This window comes from Monodon monoceros, unplaced genomic scaffold, assembly GCF_005190385.1.
Source record: "Monodon monoceros isolate NGI ecotype Baffin Bay Population unplaced genomic scaffold, NGI_Narwhal_1 Super_Scaffold_22, whole genome shotgun sequence".
NCBI classification, from domain to species: domain Eukaryota; kingdom Metazoa; phylum Chordata; class Mammalia; order Artiodactyla; family Monodontidae; genus Monodon; species Monodon monoceros.
This window is the reverse complement of record NW_021703779.1, coordinates 11,333,709-11,355,188: the sequence shown is the minus strand read 5'-3', so window position 1 is coordinate 11,355,188 and position 21,480 is coordinate 11,333,709. Positions and strand designations below refer to the sequence as shown.

The window sequence follows — 21,480 nt, the reverse complement described above, 5'->3', positions numbered from 1 at the left end:
TAAAGAGTAAAAACATACGGACAACCCCAAGACTCAAACCTAATGTAAACTATGGGCTTCAGGTAATGATGTGCCAATGTAGGTTCACTGAACATAAAAATGTACAGAGTAAAAAATGTTGATAGCAGGGGAGGCCTGCATGTGTGGGGTTAGGGAGCAGATGGGCAATCTCCCTTTCTGTGCATTTTCTCTGTGAACCTAAACTGCTCTAAAAAATTATGTCTATTAAAAAAAATAGGGAAAGTTTGCTATATCTGCCTTTAAAATAACCAAGTGTGACTAGTATGTTCAGCGGTTGGTGGAAAGATAGTTACAGTAATTAAGAAAGTGGTAAAAGGTGTTCTAATATTTAAGAACTCCACAGGTTTTCAAAAGTTACTTATCCCTCACTTCTCTTATGTCATCACAAAGATGACAAATATCTGAAGAGACCGTAGCATACTGAAGACAGCACACTGTAGATCTAGATTTACTGCCCTGCATTGCCACTTACAAATCATGTGACCTTGAGCAAATCACCCCACCTCTCCAGACTCTGGATCCTCATCTGTAATACATGTACCACCTGCAGAGTGACCAGCAGTGCCAGCCTCACAACAGACATTCAACATAAATGGCAGTTTTGTGTCCTCTGGCTACATACAGTGTCAGATCACTTCTAGCTCCAAAACATCACAATTTTATAAAGACAAATCAAGATACCAAGGAATTGGTAACTGTCAGATTTCATACTCCTTTGTCACATTATAACAAATACACGATGTAATTTCAAAGATAAACAAGAAAGGGACCCAGCTAGCCAAGGAGCACTTAGCTATTATCTGAGGGAGAAGCTGTTAACAGAAAATTCAGAGACAGAAAAACAAAGATGTTACCTTTTCTTTTGCCAAACCACTTTCGGGAAAGAAGACAGAAAGTGAACATTCATAGCCACATCTCTGTAAGTGATCTGCCACTAGAGAGTTGGAAGCTCCTATTAAGAGGGAGCTCCCTTCCACTGAGACGGACAGGGACTGCACTTCGCCACTCAGTACAGGGTGCATCAGTTCGTGAATTAGCTGGTTTCGGAGTTGCGTCTAGATCACATAAAAAATAAAACAAGAGGGGAAAAAAAATTTCAGCAGGATTTTTTCTACTGGCAGGACACAGACTTGTCACATGAATTAGAATCCTTCCTTTAGTTTCCAGAATGGTTCTAAATCCCTGGCCACAAGTTAGGAACCTTCCCCTGGACACTCTGTTTTACCCTGTGAGACAAGCAGCCCAGTGGGTTCTAGAAAGAGTAGCTTGCTTTCACCAGCTTCCAAGTGAGCTGCTGGTGAGCCAGAACGTGTTGAGACTAACTTTGCTTCCCTACGAGCCCAGTTCAGCAACTTTTCATTGGGGTACCAAATACAGGAGAAAACTCTGCTACTTCCTCACCTCTCTGCAAATTGTTGGAGGATACAAAAATAATACTGGGTTAAATATATTCAAGTATATTGATCAAAATAAAATTAGGTTCCCAAAAGGGAAATAGTATACACAAGAGAAAAATCAGTAAACCCAAAAAAGGCTTATTAAGATTCACTTTCACGTGGACTATTTACAATTCTAGACGTTATGAAATATAATTTTCCCCTATTTTATAAATGAGGAAATTTAGGCTCCAGGTGGCTAATTTTCTCAAAGTTACAATACCAGTGTTATTATTCATTTTGGTTTTTAAAAAATCCCCTCATCAGACTGCTGGATATTTGTTCTAATTTATTTTGCACATAATCTGAAACATACAATTGGGCAGAGCTTAAGAGTACACTGCCTAGATTCACGGGGTTCAGCAGTAAATAACATCTAAGGAATTGTTATTAATAGAATACAAACAAGAAACAAATGAAGTTCTCGTTACATCTCTTTCTTCTATCCTTTAGCTAAAGAGAATATATTAGTTCTATATATAGTTCTATGTTAGTAGTACAGAACAGAACTTATATATGTATCTAAAATCCTATAGTACTGGGTATATACCCAGAGAAAACCATAATTCAAAAAAGACACATGCACCCCAATGTTCACTGCAGCATTATTTACAATAGCCAGGTCATGGAAGCAACCTAATATGCCCATCAACAGATGAAAGGATAAAGAAGATGTGGCACATATATACAATGGAATATTACTCAGCCATAAAAAGAAACGAAATTGGGTCATTTGTAGAGACGTGGCTGTATCTAGAGACTGTCATACAGAGTGAAGCAAGTCAGAAAGAGAAAAACAAATATTGTATATTAACGCATATATGTAGAACCTAGAAAAATGATACAGATGAACCAGTCTGCAGGGCAGAAATAGACACAGATATAGAGAAAAAACATATGAACACCAAGGTGGGAAAGTGGCCAGGGGGTGGGGTGGTGGTGGGATGAATAGGGAGATTGGGACTGACATGGATACACTAATATGTATAAAATAGATGACTAATAAGAACCTGCTGTATAAAAAACTAAGATTCGAAAATTCAAAAATAAAATCCTATAGTAAAACACACATTTACACTAAACAGAATATATATGCTTTGCCTCATCTGATACAGTTAAGTAACTGAAAAGAGAAAACTAAAGCCTCCTCCACCAGTAAAATTTAGTGGTTTAATTAAATTTGTAACATAGTAACAAAGAAATATACTTTGATTCAGCTTAATTAACAAAAGGATTTAGGGTGTCTCGCAAACAAGTACTGAAATGGCTAAGAATTAAACAAGGGATTTAAGCAGGGTAAAAGGAAGAGTAGCAAACAGTGCAATGACATTACAGATGAATTTCCATCTTGACACACCCAAAAAGCATGCCATCTAGCACTTGCTGGAAGGAATCCAAAAACAGGCCGGGGGCTTTCCAGCAGCCAGTGCCAAGAGGGAAATCTATCCAGAATTAAAGCTTGCAACATCCCTAAGACAGAAATAAGGACAGAGCCCTCACCCCAAATTGTGCCTATGAAAACTTTTCCCCAAAAAACCATAGGACAGTTCAGGTTTGAGCATGAGCCACCTGTTTTCCTTGCTTGGCTCTGCAATAAACCTTTCTCTGCTCAAAAAACAAAAAAAAAAGAATAAAAAGAAAGACGGCCAATTATTGTGGGGAGAGGGGAAGTAGGAGGGACAAGACTTAGGGACCCAGAACCCTCAGCACATCTCTCAGCAACTGACAGAGTAGACTCAAAATAAAGAAAAAGAAGATTTTTCATAAATTTCATTTACCAGATACCCATATGACTCTGTACTTAATCATAAATACAAATTCTTTCCAAACACCCAAAGAGAAAGTGAATTAGGCCACTCAAAACTTCAATGAATTGTAAAAATTAGAACTCAGGTCACTAAACTGAGAAAGTAAATTAGCTCAGACTGAGAAAGTAAAAATCTCCCCTGCCAAAATCCCCCCTGCCACTGATCACACTAGAATAACAAACTGAATGGCCAGCTGCAAACAAGAAACAGTATTTCTCCTTAGGAGAAGCTGCAGCTGTAAAGTGAACAAGGCTAGCATAATCCTGATACCAAAGCCTAACAAGGATAGCTCCAAATAGATAATGATAGGTCATTATCAACTGGACTATAGACATGAAGTAAAACCCTACCAAACCAAGCCCAAAGGACAGTAAGAGAACAAACACCATGCCCAGAGGCAAGAACCATTCCGCCTAAGAAAGTGGAATAATGCGTGATATACTACAACTAATTTCAGGTGGGTTAAGGAATTAACCGTAAAAAATAGCCTTTTTAAAAACTGTAAAAAAGTGAATATTCATTCTCAGTGGAAAATGACTGAGAATTATCACAAAAATAGTAAACAATAGACTTGACCACATAAAAATGTAACTTCAGTATTTTTAGAGCCAAGTTAAAATTGAAGACAGATAGTATTGTCACAAAAATGGAAAAAAAATTAAATTTCCATTAAAACGACTCATATCAATAAGAAAACACTAGCACCCTAGGGAAAAAAAACACGCAAGGGGAACATGAACCACCAATCCATGGAAAACATACAAATGGCCAGAAAATATACGCAACCTCACTGATAAACAAAAGAATGTTAAAATAATAGAGTTTCTCAGTCTTAGATTGGTTTAAAACATGTCATGATCATACTATTGGAGAGAGACGTGCATTCTCAAACTGCTGGTGGAATATAAACTGAAGTTGACCCTCCAGCCACCGGGGGTTAGGAGCCCCCTCCATATCCCCAGTTTTGCATCAGCAGATTCAACCAACCACAGACAGTGTAGTATTGTACTAGGTATTTATTGAAAAAAGTCCACATATAAGTAGACCTGAGCAGTTCAAACACGTGTTGTTCAAGGGTCAGTTGTATTACAACCTTTCTGAAACAAGACGTATACACCAAGAACCTTACAAATGTTCACGCCCTTTGTTCATTAATACCACTTCATCTATCCTAGGCAAAAAGTGAGAGATGCAATTGAAGGAATGTGTAAACCTGGGTATAACCTAAATATTCAATAACAGGGGAATGCTGCATAAATTACCCATATGTCCAAAGATCCAAAGATGAGCCTGGTGCCAATGAAAATGAGGATTTCAAGACACATTTAAGGACACAGGAAAATGCTCACCATATAATAGTAAAGAGGATACACAAATACGCACGACATTATGCCAATTAGTACTTGTATTAGAGATGACTTCTCTTGTATGCTTTTCTATATATCAGATGAGTTTGAAATATTTTTCAAATGAGTCTGAAGTATTTTTAAGTTACAAAAACAATGGAGGGGACAAGAAAAAATTGTCCTTAATTTCCCATTTTAAGTGTAAAATGGTCTTTTGAAATGTATATAGTAATGAAAACACATTTCAGCTAATCCTACTCCTTGCTGTTAATTCATACATGAAAGTGTACTAAGAAATATTTGCTGCTCAAGTATTTATACCTTTCAATATATTTTAAAGAAGAAATTCCTCATTCCCCCAACTTTTCTACAGTAAGCAGTCCCTTAATGTTTTCTATATGGTGACAATATCCTATTCAAATATGAGTATTACAAAACCACTTATTAACTCAGGAACCTGTAAGCCAAATCTTTAAAACAAACCTAACCTTACTGAAATGTGTTTGTTTTACGATTTAAGAGTTACACAGGAACAGAGCAGTGTAATTCTCCAATACAATCTGTGTATCATGCTATTTTTAAAACCCAAGACATGGATGTATTTACATGTGGACCTGTTACAGGTTACACTTGTAAAATCTATGTAACAGATATGCCTAAAAGTGTTACCTTCAGTGAGTCCAGTATACCCCGATCCTTAAATGTCTGGTACAGCTTTTTGCGCAGTTCATCTTGACTCAACACATCAGATTTGGGGAGCATGGTGAACTAGAAAAGAAAACGGTTACGGGTTACCTGACGGGCAGAAGGGACGTGAATTTCTGAAGACGGATCGGTGGCCTCCAAGGAAGCCAAAGGCTGTTTAACGGAAACAAACAAGGCTTCACTTCCGCCCGCCCCGAGGAGGGGGCAGATGTACCTACCTGAAGTATCAGGTGTCAGCTTCCTCCCGAGCCCTCCCTACTGTGCCCGGAGGTGGAGCCCGAGACCGGGGTGCAAGCCTAGGCCTAAGCGAATCCCTGGTCGGAAAGCCCTGCCGCTGTCCCAACAAAACGGGAGGAACAAGCTGAACTCCGAACTAAGAACTCAGGCAGAGACAACGCACTTCCTTTCTCCACGGTTCTGATAGGCGGGCGTGGTTGTGGCCCACGCGTGACTCTCACTGGCGGCTGGAAGGCTGAGACCGGAGACAGAAGACCAGAGAAGTAGTGGCACTAGCCGGAGTTCGAACCGTTCAGACCTGATTCCACTCCTCCCCGAGGTCCTCAGAGCCCAGCCGCCCTAGTCCAGAGCATTACAGCGCAAGCCCGGAGCTGCGCCGCCGCGCTGTGGCTGGAATCTCCCCCCCACTTCGCGAGAGCGCAACAGCGGAGTCTCGCGAGGGCTGCTTGAGGAGTCCCTACGGAAGCTGCGGAACGCGGGTCTTGGCCGCGGGAAGTGACTGGGCGTTTCAGTTCCCGGCGTCTCGCCGCAGGTAGGGAATGGAGCGAGTGGGCGACTGGCGCACCGGGACTCTGGGAGATGTCCACGGCCCCACGGGATCCTAGTGTTGGCCCTGTCTCTCCCCTCTGCCCCGGGGCCGGCTGAGCTCTTCACAACCCACCGGGCCAGTCCACACCGAGATTCAACCTGCAAACGTCCACCTGCTCGGGGGCTTTGCTTCTTGTACCTTTCACTGGGTCATTCAGCTCACCCCGGGTTTTTTAACCGCGGCATTATTGCCGTTTGGAGCCGGAAAATGCTCCGTTGTGGGGCTGTCCCGTGTACTGCAGAATGTTGAGCAAGCATCCCTGGTTTCTACCCAATAGATGCCAGTAGCACCTGCTCTCCCCCGCCCCCGGTTCTGAGAACCATGAATGTCTCCGGACATTGCCACGTGTTCCCTGGGAGGCAAAATTACCTGTGGTTGAAAACCAGTGAGCTAAACTTTGAGTACCCATCGTTGTACGTGCTGTGCGGATAGGTGAGCCGGGTCCCCCAGATACTTAAATCTAATTAGAAAGAAAAGGAACCAGTCTCTCGAGAAGCAATAATGAAAACATTACAGCCAGAGAATTGACTACGAACTAAGATGCACTGTAGACTGGGAAGTGGTTGGAGATGGACATGAGTGGGTACATCTCTTTAAAGTGTGACTTCATCAGGGCCTTGTTGGGTTGAATTTGGAGGGTGGGCAAAAAGCATGGGAGGAAGGGGGAACATTCTGAAAGGAATAATAAAAAAAAAAAAAGGACCCTTTCAAGAGCAGTGAGGCATCTGGCCTGACTCCAGAGCCCCATGCTGTGGGTATAAGGTATCTAAGCCCCATGAGGACAAAATTGGGCCAGTGATGGTTCTGTGAACAGCACTGATGAGTACAATGAATTTTCACCCCTGGCGGTGAAAGACTTAGAGAATTTAAGAGGCATCAAGAGTGACAGGGCTTCCATAAGAGGTAGAGAGCGTTGTAGGTTGGTGTTGGGAAATACTTGGAGAAGGAGGAATTTGGGTGGGCTTTGAAAGACGGGTGAGGTTTACACATGGAATCAGGGAGAGTATTCCAGGCATGGAGAGAGAAATAAATCTGAAGTGGACACGATCAGTTGGGGAGAAAAAAAGTATACCAGTCCACTGTAGCCAAGGTAGAGCAATGAGGTTGAGAAAAGCTCTACAGAGCAACATGGGACTACATTTTTGATACTGGTACTTGATCCCTGTAGATGAGAAACATTAAGGCTTTTGAGCAAATAGTGAGATGATGAAAAATGTTCTAAGACGATGTTAATAATGTTGCAAGTACTGTTAAATAGAAACATCTGTGCCTGAAGACCCTCTTACCCCCCAACCTTTGGTGCCCAAATTGAATAGATTTGGATTAAATGTCCAAAAGCCAGCATAACCTCACTTATGGTGAGGTAGAGGAATTGCTTTTAATATTAATAGGAAAAATACCCTATTAGAGAACTATCAACAGTATTCATCCTGCTTATTGCAGTGCCACACTAGGTTAGTCTTCCAGCTCCAGGCCTGTGGAACAAGTGAAGCCACTGCTGTTGGGAGCATAGGGAAGTTTTCCAGAAGTTTCTCTATAGAGGCTGTAAAGAGGTTTGCTGTAAAAATGGGTGGTTTTGGAACTGGCATCCATGAGTTGTCTCGGAGGGGCCTTCTAAGTTCATTGGGTTCATCCTCCCACTCTGGCACTACTAGTGGTCTTCCAGCCTCCCCTTATCACACTTCTAGTGATCGGGGTGGGGGGGTGGTGTGTCACTTCACAAGGCAGTCTGATAGTTCTTTAATTATTACAAAGTTCTCAATTATATTGACCCAAATGTCTTTCCATGTAACCTCAAAGGAGCAGCCCTAGGCTTGGCCTCTGGAACAGTTTGGAATAAGTCTGTCTAGTTCAGAGCTAGCAAATACTTGGCACTCCCATAGGCACTGCCCTCTCCCAAACCCGTAGCAGATGCGGGTAACTGATCACAGCAGTCTTTCCCCCGGACCACCGTTAGTCTCAGAATCTTTCTCAGCACCAGTTCCTGGCCTTCACTGCTAGTTGATTAGAATGGGCTCATGGGAAGAAAACCATTTGCCATCCCTAGTCAAATCCCTTCCCATTAGACAGCATCGTATTTAAAGACTGCACCATAGCCCACTGCCCCCCGCAAAAAACGTCTCCCCCCCGCCCCCGGTTTAAACATCCTCAGTTCCTTCAGTAGCTTTTGTCTTGTTTCCAGAGCATTCCCTAGCCTAGATGCCTCCCTCCTCCCAGCACACACAGTTCAGAGTTAATGATTTTAAAATGTGATTCCCAGAGCTGAGCATGTCCCCCAGAGATGGTATTATTAGTGATGAGGATATCATCTTCTCTTAATGCAGCCTAGAATTGCATTCGCTTTTTCGGCCACTGTATCAGATTGCCACCTCCGATTTAGCTGGCAATAAATGAAAACCGGTTCTCATAGATGAGCTAGCTGCTCTTATACTAGGTTTCCCACATCCTATTGTCGTGCGGTTGATTTAAGCCCAAGTACAGGACTTTATTTCAAATCCTTTTAGATTCCATCCTGTTCATGTCACCTATTTCTCCTAGCCGTGGAGATCTTTGGAATCCTAACTTTAGCCTTCTAATAAATTAGGTGCCCTTAGCTTGTTATCTTTGGGTGTGGTAAATTGGCTTCATCTCAGTTACTGATGCAAACCTTGGGCTGGACTAGGTTAAGGACAACCTCAAAGGCTCCCTAGAGACCCCATGCTGTCGACTGACGTGGAGCACTTTGACATTCCAGTCAGCCCTGCACCGTCCCTCCTTCAGCAGAGAACGAGCACTTCCCGGGCCCCGGCACTGCTGTGGCTCTGGGGGTACCACAGGCTGTCATCCAGGCTACAGGTCTCTTAGGTAGAGAACTACAGGACTTCAGAAAGTGACTCACCGTCTCCGTATTTCCCTTCCTCAACAGCGAGTGTAGGTCTGACATACCTTGTTCTCCTAGAACAAGTGAGTGAGTCGTAACCCACTCTTTTTGTCTAGGGATTCACATTAAATGACTTAGTTTGTCATAAAAGCCCCCAGCATGGTGTCTGACTGACGACAGGCATTTAATACCTATTTCTGTTGGTGTTTTAATCTCTTTGGAAGTACTCAGACCGGGAGGCAAGCCTCTTTGTTTCTCAGAGTTGGAATGACAGTTACTGGCTCTTTTCTGTTCCTGTGATTTCTCAAACGTCACTGACCAGTAGTTACACCGTCAGCTGTCAACCCAACTGTTTCTTTAACATATGTCTTGGGGTTCACAGCCTGCCTAACCTGCTTCCACACTTGCCGTGTGAAAATCATTCTTTGAGAAAACCCAAGTTCAGCACACCTGTGTCCCGTGTTATTTATGTACCAGGTGCCTCAACTAATTGACCTTTCTCCCTTGCTTTTCCCTGTGGTAGCCTGAAAGCCTTCCACACATTTCAGCTTGTTTTGGGCTTTTGCCCTTCTGATGCTAGCCTCACAGGTTTCTGGTCCCATTTTTATGTTCATTACTAGTTAGTGCCCTCCTTCTTACATCCTGTACATGGTCTTTTCAGGGAAATCCAGAGCTCCTTGTGCATTTCTTTAGTTACCTCTCTCAAAAGCAGCTCAAGACACTCTAGCCACCACAGACAGCTGTTTTCACCACAAATGGGAGTCCTGGCTCCCCTCCCTTCAGCCAACAAGTCCTGCCCTTATAAAGGAGGATTTCTTCATTGGTACTTTAACAACTATGGCAACTTCTCACAAACGTGCTGTTCATCAACCCAGACACAGCATTCATCAGTCAGGCCCCTGAGGCCCCGAGGGCCTCGACACTGGAACTTTCAGAAGCTTCTCGTCCTTGTTGAGGAGAGTTAATCCCCACAACGCCTCTCTTTCCTGCATTCCCTCTCCTATATTCCAGCACCGTCCCTCGCGCCCCACACACACACTGCCCAAACGACGGCCCCCTCCTCACAGGTCCTTTCGGCAAGGGGGGCGGAAGGGCTGTGTTAGCTGTAGGGGATACTTGCTGGGAAAACCCAGCCCCAGCCGCTGTTCTCTTCCATACTCTCATCCCCCTACTGCTCCCAGGGGCTTCACCTCGATGCACCATGGCCCGCCTTCCCCCCCGCTTGCCACAGGGCTCTGAAACCCGCGTCCCATGGAAAATAAACTCATTTTGTCCCCAGTCTCTATAGAATGCACCTTCTACCTTTATTGCTGACACTTACGGGAGTATTTCCTTTTTTCTTATACCTGCAGGTTTTTTCAGCTTTGACGTGTTAGTTTCCTACTGTGCCCATAACACATTACCACAGATTTACTGGCTTAAAACGACACAAATTTACCATCTTACAGTTCTGTAGCATACACGTCCAACATGGGTCTCACTGGGCTGAAATCCCCTCTGGAGGCTCTCGGGAAGAATCTGTTTCTTGGGCTTCCCTGGTGGCACAGTGGTTGAGAGTCTGCCTGCTGATGCAGGGGACGTGGGTTCGTGCCCCGGTCCGGGAGGATCCCACATGCCGCAGAGCGGCTGGGCCCGTGAGCCATGACCGCTGAGGCTGCGCATCCGGAGCCTGTGCTCCGCAACGGGAGACGCCACAACAGTGAGAGGCCCGCGTACCGCGGAAAAAAAAAAATCTGTTTCTTTGTCCTTTCCAGCTTCTAGAGGCTGCCCGCATTCGTCGGCGCATGACGCCCTCCTCCATCTTCAAAGCCAGCAATGTTGTAGCTCCGTGGCGATCCTTCCACAGCCACGCTTCCCCCTGACTTTGCTCGGGGGCTGCCCTCTTCCACTTTTAAAGGCCCTTGTAATTACATTGGGCCCACCTGAGTAGCCCAGGATTCTCGCCCTATCTGAAGATCAGCCTTAGTTCCATCTGCAGCCTTAATGCCCTTTGCCATGTATTGAATACGTTAACATTCACAGGTTTCCGACATTAGGATGTGGACATCTTGGTGGGGCTCGGGGGCGCTATTCTGGCTACCACCACACGTTCAAAACTGACCTGTTCATTTCCATCTCTCTTCCCTCTCTTTCTTATTTCTGTTCTCAGTGAATAGGTTCATCATTCTTGATATTCTGCTTGATCACCTCAGCCAGACATTTTGGAAACATGCTAGATTCTTCCCGCAGCTCCCCAGTTTAATCCATTGCCAGGCTCTGTGTGACTGCCTCCATAACCTCGAGACCTTGGAGACACTTGAAGGGCCCCTATTTTAGGTGATGGAAAAATTGAGCAGGTGTAGATCATCTCCATCCTCGCGGAAAGTTCCCTTATCAGACAGCACGGAATTCTAGAGCGTGTCTCACCTCTGCTCACTACCTAGGCAGAGAAGCCCCAAGTATTAAATGACTGTGGACATTCCCTTCCTGAGACAAAACGGTTATGTTCTCCTGTGGCTTCCTTTTCTTCCACTACACCTTTCAGCTTTTCCTCGTCAAAATGGAATCGAGAGCTGCATACCTTCTTCAGCTGTGTGTGAAATCACACGATTGGCAGCTCTGGTTCTGCGTAGCTGAGCAGTTTGTGATCGACTGTTTATGCGGTATTTCCTGCAGTTGCCTTTCTGTTTATCCTCACACTGTTCTTAGGATGTGCTTGTCTCCCAGACCCAGGTCTCCGTATAGGGTTGAGTGGGTTTGGGGGAAGGCGGGGAGGAGGGTAATCTTCCTTATACATATATTGTCTCTTGCTGCTTCTAAATGTGTGCAGGGGGAGAAGCATCTTCCTTACAGTATTTTTTTCCCCCTGCTGCTGCTTAAGTGTTTGTGCTGAAGAAAGTAAGCCCTTCCCTTGGCAAACTCCAGCTATGAAACCTATTCCGGCAAGAATGAATGATGTCATTGTTTACTTGGTTAAAATTTCAGGCTCCCATCCCTCTTCCCCTCACTTGTGCTTGAGAATTACTGCCAATTCTCCTAGTTTTGCAGAGTTTTTGTATCATTCCTGCCCGTCTTTGTTGTCCAGTTTTACTGTTTGGGTCTTTTTCTCATCTTTCCCCTTTTTCTGTAAAGGGCCAGATGGTCTCTGTGGCGACCACCCCATGCTGCCATTGTAGGGCAAGAGCAGCCTTAGACGGTAGTAAGAGGACGGACCAGGCCAGATAGGGCCTGCAGGCCGTAGTGTGCCAACCGCTGCCCCAAATAACCTTTTAAATCTGACTCACTTCATCATGCCACAGGTCTCCTATCTTCCTTTTCTTCCAGTCACGGCCTTCCAATTCCAGAGTGAAAGGGGCCAGCCGTGCCGTGATTTCCTCTACAAAATGTTGTACTCATCAGGAAATACATTTCCGAAGTCTTCGGATGTCGTCGCATGGAAGTCCCAGTGAGGCTCGATGGGCCCTGGGTTCGGACACACCTTACTGTACGCTCCCAGTGAAGCAGATCCCCACCCCATGAGGGGGCCTTCCTAGGCCCCACGCCTCCACGTGCCTGCGCTCATGTCGCTAGAGCTAGACGTGAACCTAGCTTGGTCTGATTCCAAAAATCTCGTATGAAAAATGCATACATAAATGCATCCGCCCATCTGTCCGTCCATCCATCCAGATTTTGATTGTGCTAAATGCCCCAGAATCACTGATTTCTCCCCCACCCCCCACTTTCTCTGTTTTATTCCTGTAGCAAACCTATTAATCCTCGTTCCAAGACCTCTTAATGACTCAGAATGTCTTCCTTTTGGATTATGACTTCTTCCATCTCTTCTAGAGTACAAAACTGTTTCTTCCTCTCTCATAAATGGTGTTTGAAGAGGCATATAACAGGCTCTTTTATGTGCGGAGTTACATTCATAGCATAGACCCTTCAGGTAGGAACACAAGTACCACACAGTCTGTAGCTGACCGCTCTAGGAGCTCTCCTTTCTGTAAAGGACACACGCTAGAGTGGTTCTTAGCTTCTTTGGAAGCATCCTTCCTGAAAATTTCTAAGTTATTTCCTCATCAGCACCCAGGTGTTAGCGCCAATGCTGACTGATCTAGTCCAAGTTTAAGCCAGCTTACCCTAAATGTTCCACACTTTCAGATCATGAGAATGTTGTTCTTATGATTTCATATTAGAGGTCTTCCAGTTTCCCTATGAAAATGTAGTAGTGGATTCTCCAGGACATATCACAGATAAAGAATTTGTATCATCCAAAAGTCATGTATCTACGGTGGCATACTGGAAAGCATGCCGAGCTTAGGGGCCACCTCCTCTGCAATTCAGGTTTAAGTTAAAAAAAAAAAATGGAGTTCGTCACTTCCTGGTTTTTGGTTTTCAGTATTGAGTACTAAAAATATGTGTTATTTTCATTTAACTAGGAGCTATATATTGAAGACAATGTCTGGAAGCTTCTACTTTGTCATTGTTGGTCACCATGATAATCCAGTTTTTGAAATGGAGTTTTTGCCAGCTGGAAAAGCAGAATCCAAAGTGCGTATGGAACCTTAAAAAATTCCATAACAATTGTTCTGTTGTTGTAACGATAATGATGTGATTTTAGAACTGCAAGAGATCTGGACAGATGAGGTAACTACAAACCCAGCACAAATGAGGCTTGCTCTGCAGTCCCACAGGTTGATAGAAGCCAGCCAGGAGCATCCTCTGAATTGTTTGTTCGTGCTCTAATTCAGCACACACTTAGCACGCACTAGCAGATGCCCTGGGTCTCCTCTCCCTGGTCATCAGTTCCCTCTTTCACCTCCTGTGAAGGTGGCTTCTTGAGCACATAGAAACATAGCTCACCTGCAGTGGGAAATGCCAGGGAAGTCCCTTCTGTCCCCGTGAATCACCTTTTTCAGCAGGACATACGTGCTAGATCCACTACCCCGGGAGGGTTAAAAGAGACCCCGACTTACACGTCCTTCTACTGCCCCTGAGACGGCGGCCTTTTTCCGTGACCCCAACGTGGCACCCACTGGCCGCGTGGTGCCCTCGTGCTCTCTTCTCCCGTGACGCCACCCAACCTTCTTGCTGTCAAGAGTGGTTCCCGAAAAACAAGCTTCAGGAACATGTTGCCACTGAGAGTAAACAGAGCCATAGAGTCTTGGGATGAGCATAGCTGGTGCCTTCCATCTCCCTGTACAAGTGCACATTCCAAATAAATTGCCGATAGGTTATGCTATGTTTCTCCCAACCTCCAAAAATAGGCTTGAAAGTCCCTTAAGACAGGAACTGATGTTTGAAATTAGTAGTGACTTGTAATGTCCAGTGCAAGACGCTTTTCAACTATTCAGATCTTGCCACTAAGATATGATAGAAATCCAAGGTATTATCCTAGCAGGTGTTGCTACATTATTTTCCCACATTCACATGAGCACATTGCTCGTTAAAACTTGGATGTGAGGCATCCCTGCAGCAGTAGTTGCTTTGTGTGGTATACGGCTACTGGCAGTTTCTCTCACTCCAGCGGCCTCGCGGTAGGCAAAACAGTGCGTGTAAAACTAGCGTCACGTGACTTGATCTTTCTCCTGCTACCGCTTACCTTCGTAAACCATTTCTACAGTTTTCTTCTAATGTCTCAAGATTGATCATCAGTGTAAAGGAAGACACTACTGTGAGCCAGACAAAACACATCCATTTCCCTGAGGATTAAATTAGCTTTGTCACGGTGCCGTGAGTGAAGTATAAACATGCTTTACCTACGCGAGGGATTCAAGGGCAACATGGCCGCCCAGTCACGGGAACAGCCTCCTCAGCAAGGAAGTTATGTTCGTTTCCCAGGGCCGGTGTCACAGAGTACCAGAAACGGTGTGCCTTAGAACAGAAACGTCTTGTCTAACAGTTGGGGAGGCCTGAGTCTGAGATCAAGCTGTCAGCAGGGCCATGCCCGTCCAGAGGCGCTAGGGAAGGTCTGTTCCAGGCCTTTCTCCCAGCTTCTGGCAGTTCTCGGCTTGTGGCAGGAGAACTGCAGTCCTCACATGCCAATCTCCCTGGGTGTGGAACTGTCTCCAGATTCCCCCCTTTTATAAATACATCAGTCATTGTATTAGGGACCCATTCAACCGTAGCATGACCTCATGGTAACTAATTACATCTGCAATGACCCTCTTTGCAAATACAGCCAGATTCTAAGGTACCGAGGGTTAGGACTGCAACATAGGGATTGGGGGAGGGGGCACAAATTCAACCTGTAACAGAGGTGTTCTTTGAAAAATGCATTTTGAAAGTAAGAATTCCACAGGAGTGAGACTGCATTCCAGGTTATGAATTCCTTCTGCACATTTTGCTGGGACAGACCCTCCTTCTTCAGTTAGGCCTTTACAGTCCATGAAAAGGACACCCGCGGCTTTGACAGGACCACCTGGCACTGTCGGCACAAGGGACTGTACGCAGCTGGGGCTCAGCCTGGCCGCCTGCCACTCCCAGGTGCCCTGCCATGTGAGCTCCCTGTACCTCAAGATGGCCTGTGCCAGGCTGTCTCCACTGCTCACCGGGTGTCACCGCACACGAAGCCCCGCCTCCTACCCCCAGCCCCACCCGAGGCCTGTACTCACCACCTGTTTAGCTCCAGCCTACCTTGTTTTTTTCCTGTCTTCCTCCTCTAAAAAGATGCGAGCTTCTTGAAAGCAGGATCTGAGCTGAGGGGAGGGGAGGAATGGGGAGGGGGAGAAAAACAAACAAAAAAGCAGGATCTACTTTTTTCTTTTAATGTAGTATCCTTTTTTCACATGCTTAAATGGTTGCAGAACTTGGTAACTTCCTTCTTGCAAAATTTTAAAAATATAGTTTCTTGGACACATTTCATTTACTAATTGGCTGTTTCTATTTATTGAGTTTTCGATACCAGATTAGAAAACAGAAAATAATGTGAAAGCACTAAAGACCTCTGTCTCATGACAATAATCGAAGTAAAAGCAGAAAGCTTCCCCCCGCACCCCAGAAAGTTGTGTCTAGCGTTTGCAGAGTGAAGTCTGGCTGTCTTGGCGCTGTAAGGAAATGTTAATCTGGTGCTGCTCGCTGCCACCTAGGACGATCACCGCCATCTGAACCAGTTCATAGCTCACGCGGCTCTCGACCTCGTAGATGAGAACATGTGGCTGTCAAACAACATGTACTTGAAGACAGTGGACAAGTTCAATGAGTGGTTTGTTTCAGCATTCGTCACTGCGGGTCATATCCTTACCTGTTTAATAAAGAGCTCTAACAAAGGGTTGGGGTAACAGAGTAGACCAACATTGGACCTGGATGCCAGGTTCTGAGTCTGTGGACTGCAAAATATTAGGTAAACATGGCCACTTACGGGGCTTTTATTTTTTTAGGGGGAAAAAACACTCACCTTTTGTTTAACAGATAATTTTAAAACCAAGTCTCATATATAAAGTTAAGGTTTATCTGAACCATATCAATGGTGATTTTATTTTGTAGTTATTTTCTAACTTAAAAGGATTATGTTCTCTTCAAGATAAAACTAACCTAACTTTGAACCCAGTTTACGGATTCACCTTTTCCATCGCAAAATACACTGCATGTGACTCATTTGAAGAATATTGTGACTCATCGCTTTTCAATTTTCATTTCTAAAGATTATACCTTAATTATTTCACATATGAGATTTATTATGCTGCATGACATCAGGCAAGAAGACGGGATAAAGAACTTCTTTACTGATGTCTATGATTTATATATAAAGGTATGGTATGTTCTGTACCTTGTAAAATCTGGTTATAAAAGAGATTCCAACTTTGGCAGGACACTGGCCTGTTGAGGCAGCCCCCTTAGACCGCACAGCTCTCCTCTCAGCAGAGCTCTCCTCCAGCAGGACCATTCCGGCAGCTCCCTCACCAGGCAGGTCTCTACCACCAGCTTAACACGTATGCAGGACAACAACTCGTAGTTATTTTTAAATCGGTTTCATTCTCCCCCTTTTGGTGCATATAGTTGATTTTATGAGGGAGGGAACCCTAAAGCGAGAGACAGAAGCAGTCTGTATAAGGGAAGTTGCTTCATAATTTTAATGTAAAATGTTTTCCATCTACTTAACAAGTAAGTTACAGTGCAATGAATGTAGATCATAAACAGGAAGTGATTCATGTACTATCAAAGTCACTCAAGGAGAAGGGCCACACGCGTTTCTTGATACTCATTTGGAAAAAATGAAATAGTAATAAGATATGAGTGGTTAAACTGCAGTGCTGACAGTATATTCTTAATAATTTAAACATTCTCTAATTGGACAAGATTTTTTGCATATCAGCACAGTTAACAATCAATATTCCTAGTCAGAAGTAGCAAATAAGAATATTTAGCCATCTTATCAAGATGGACAACATCAAGTGATTAAGGTGTAAAAGTTGGTAACTCCTTTCCTCATTTGTGATTCCATCCAGTACTAATTTTCCCTCACACATATTATGATATACTCATTACATTATCTGAGAAACTGATCACTTACCTTGTGTTAAAGGAGAGTATTAAAAACCTGATTGTTAAAAACTACCGCACAAGAGTAACTTTTAAAAGCAGTGTGGTATAACTTTTCCTCCACTCTGAGCATATCAGATTTTTAGTGTGTTTTATATAGCCAAAGGGCCTACCGGATGAATCCACATCTTGATAATGAACGTTGAATCTAGTTGTATTTCACACACACGGTGGATCCCGGGAGTTGGTTTTGCTCACACAGGCAGCACTTACCATATGTGCCACCATGGGTTTTGCCACAGGTACTTCCCTTAAACACCAAGACAGAAATTTCCTTAAGGGGCTGTTAATATTTAACAGTGGAACATCTTCATTAAAACTTAAAAATGTGGTCTTCAGACTTTTGCTTTGAATGTCTTTAATGACTTAATTTAAAACTTTAAAAGATTTTCCTTTTAGAGACTTAATGATGTCAGCCTTTTTACTTTGACAAGCTCACCTTAATACTTTCTTCTCTTCTAGTTTGCAATGAATCCATTTTATGAACCCAATTCTCCTATTCGATCAAGCGCATTTGACAGAAAAGTTCAGTTTCTTGGGAAGAAACACCTTTTAAGCTGAATGCAAAAAATTCAGAAGTAAACAGTGTCACTACAATGGGGTGTACTCAGGAATGTGTACATTGTAAGTAACTTGATTAAACAGCATGGAAAAATTTTAGTTGTAGTCTCAATTTATCTAAACCTAATGAAATTGCTTTTATATTTAAAAATAGCATATTCAGTTTCTTATGATTATCAACAGATTATTTGCTTGTGAACAGTGTTATTTATGAAGAGCTCTTCATCAGTAAGCTTGAAGTATTTTTATTTTAAAAATTGAGAATAAGCTTTTGACTTTCCTCATTCAGATAGCTTGATCTTGTTGTAACAATCCTGAACCGAATGTCATGGTCAAGATTTGGTAGAGGCAGATTTAAACCCAAAAGCTTCTGCAGTAGGGAATGAAGTTGATAGCACATACATGGGTTCATCTGTACATCTAGAGATGTTATGAAAAGGTATAGGTAGTATACACAGAAGTAGTATATGTACACTAAGAAGCCAAGAAGCCAGAGCAGACAGCTTTGCAGTGCCAAGTGCCACAGGTCTGCCCCTGTCGGAGACTGGGAACAGTGATCCTGCTGTAATCCTTGAATCCTGGATCCATGTTTGTCAAGTGGGAGGCTAGGACCAAAGTGACAGGTTATGTTCTTATGTTTCCTTTCCCTCAGACAGTAAACTAAAGATTAAGTGAACCTGTTGATAGCTGTACTAGTAAACAGTTGTAAGGCAGTTTTAGAATTGTAAACAAAGAAAAGCTTGCATCACATTTAACACTTGCGCTCTTGGCCATCTTGGCCACTTAGGCTGTATACCGGAGGGGGCAGGAGTGGCCTCTCTTTTGTACTGTAAGAGCGTGGGATCTTACAGTAAACCAGTAAATGTCCATTGAAAAGCAAGTAATATAACCGCGTTATTTTCTGTGCTAATGGTGAGCACCTGAAGAATTTTGTTCCATTCTGAATAACCTGAGCAAGTAATTCTAAGTTTGGTCCTGTATCTTTGTGTGAAGTTGCTAGCATAATTTTTTACCATATTTATTTGATTTCCTAAATAAAGATGTTTGTCCAAGATTGTGGAAGTTTAATATCGATTTTTTTTATTCTTTTTTTTTTGGCCACCCTGTGCGGCTTGCAGGATCTTAGTTCCCTGACCAGGGATCAAACACGGGCCCGGGCAGTGAAAACGCCGAACCCTAACCACTGGACCGCCAGGGGAGTCCCAATATTGAATTTTTTAAGTGCTACTCATCCCACCACTACTACTACCATTTTAGTCCTGTTTCCCCTAATGAAAGTCTGCATATTAACATATATTGCAACTCATTTTACAGGATTCAAATCGCCTCAAACTTAGGTGCCGGAGCAGAAAAGAGATACTCAGCTAGAAATCCAGGAGTGATGTCCGCCATGCTAATTGGAGAGACCCACACATGTACTTACTGTATACAGTTTGCTCTGCCCTCAATGAGCATGTAGTGCAGAGGGTGGCAATGCTCCAGTGAGGAGTAGCGGCGTGGTGCTTCAGCAGGAGGCTGTAGCATGGAGATGGTTTGGATCCCAGCTCAGCCACACAACAGCAGTGCCCTGCAAACAGCCTTGGCACCAGGCTTGTGATGGTGAGATGGGAACGAATAACACAGGCCCCATGGGAGTAGATCAGTGTAGTTAAGTGTCAGATTTCACGTATGACTGCCTCTGAAGGAGCATGAAGGCAGATTCAGTGATGAGCGTAGGAGTGGGTAGGACCTCAAAGGAGGGCCGTGCTGGGAAAGCCTGTGGGCACACGGATAGGACAGCTCAAAGGATGGAACCAGGGCTGGTACAAGGGGAAAAACAGGCGCTGACCATTAAAAAAGCAAAAGAAGGGCTTCCCTGGTGGCGCAGTGGTTGAGAGTCCGCCTGCCAATGCAGGGGACACGGGTTCGTGCCCCGGTCCGGGAAGATCCCACATGCCGCAGAGCGGCTGGGCCCGTGAGCCACGGCCACTGGGCCTGTGCGTCCGGAGCCTGTGCTCCGCAACGGGAGAGGCCCCAACAGTGGGAGGCCCGCGTACCACAAAAAACAAAACAACAAAAAAACGGCAAAAGAGCCGGCAAAACTCGTATCTGGTAGTAGATGACCGTCACTTAAAGCTCTGGAACACAAGACCAACTGGGGGACATCAGTAGCACCCAGGGCATCAGGCTCCACTGAGCACACGCAAGTCAGCATTAAACCTGTAATCTACGTTAGCACTCCCGAAGTGATCCAAATAGAATGCACAAATCGGGTTTGGTCCTCTTCCATTGCCTAGGATGCTTCGGTGGTGCCCACGTTGTCCACGTATGTAGAGACCTTTGGTCTCTCCTCCACCCTGCTACACCTGTGTCCTTTCACTTTATGGTCAGGACAGCACTTCCTGGTTGACAGTCCACGGTGGTAACTTCTCAGAATCCACTGACTACACAGATCCTCTTTTCTACCTAACGCTTCCTTGCCCCACAAGCCGCTGGCACTGTGGATGGAACTGGCGTCACAGGGTCATGCTATTGAAGTGAAAGCTTACACAAGGTTTTATAGAAATGTAAAACGCCAGGTTTTAACATGAGGACCATCTAGGATGTTTTAACTTCAACTAGGGAGTTTTCCCCAAGGGGAAGAAGGTGACAAAAGCAGTAATTCACTGAGGAACGTGCACTTTTCCATCTTCCACGTGGCACATTGTAATTGCTACATCGACTGGCAAGTGTACATCTGTCCATCCTCCCAAGTTCAGTAGTTTGCCTTTTTCTTAACCCTGAACTCTGTCTCCAAGGCTTTACATGCGCAGACAGCACGAAAGCACCTGTCATCACGGCGGCAGCCGCTGGCCCCTAACACTGGGGCCCGGCCCTGAACGGGACAGCGCGCTCCGCAGTCCTTCCCTCCCGCCTGCTCCCTTGGGCTCCGCAGCTGCTCCGCCCCTCTTGCCGCCACCGCAGTCGCCTGCTTTGCTCCCCAGCTCTCACTTTTTCCCTAGTTCTCATCTTTGTGTAAGTAACACCAGCCAGGCAAAGCCCGTGTTACTTTCTTAAAAGATTCAGATTTTCAGCTACCTTCTGCTGCTGTCTGAAGAGCTCCTCCGTCAGGTGAACGAGTTGTCGTTGCTGTGAAGGAGGAAGCTAGTCAGTCAGGTCCTGTTCCTCCTCCTCTCGTCCCATTTCAGTACTGGGTTTGGTCAGCCTCTGTTCACTGGGTCCCTTTAAGTCACGCTGTGAAGCTCCATTACTCTCCCTTCCGTCAGCCTGTCTACACACACGAGGATTCGGTCCTTTGATCCTTTTTCGCTGCCCAGCTCTAGACCTCTGGAATGCCAACTAATCTAATCCCTGAGCATTTAGCTGAAAAAGCGGTTATTGAAAAGATGCTTCAAAGTTTAGAAAAACCACTAAGGTACTAGTTAAATCTATACAAGTA

The 21,480-nt window shown here is 44.5% G+C and overlaps 2 protein-coding genes across 3 annotated transcripts in view; one reads left to right on the top strand and one right to left on the bottom strand.

The window, feature by feature from the left end:
• OFD1 (OFD1 centriole and centriolar satellite protein) overlaps positions 1-5,905 on the bottom strand; it is a 60,118-nt gene extending 54,213 nt beyond the window's left edge. Inside the window, 3 exon segments of the mRNA XM_029240420.1 lie at positions 876-1,076; positions 5,281-5,379; positions 5,535-5,905. Of these exon segments, the coding sequence (XP_029096253.1) occupies positions 876-1,076; positions 5,281-5,373 (294 nt within the window). The 5' untranslated portion in view covers positions 5,374-5,379; positions 5,535-5,905.
• A 69-nt stretch (positions 5,906-5,974) lies between these two features.
• TRAPPC2 (trafficking protein particle complex 2) lies at positions 5,975-19,116 on the top strand. 2 transcript variants are annotated; one of them, XM_029239899.1, is made up of 6 exons: positions 6,056-6,085; positions 12,306-12,426; positions 13,400-13,511; positions 16,049-16,193; positions 16,625-16,710; positions 17,964-19,116. In XM_029239899.1, exons 2-6 carry the CDS (start codon positions 12,365-12,367, stop codon positions 18,060-18,062), a joined length of 504 nt encoding a protein of 167 aa, XP_029095732.1. In that variant the 5' UTR covers positions 6,056-6,085; positions 12,306-12,364; the 3' UTR covers positions 18,063-19,116. The 2 variants fall into 2 exon arrangements, with proteins under 2 accessions (XP_029095733.1, XP_029095732.1); XM_029239900.1 differs by lacking the exon at positions 12,306-12,426 and having other exon boundaries at positions 5,975-6,085.
• The last annotated feature ends 2,364 nt before the right edge of the window (positions 19,117-21,480 follow it).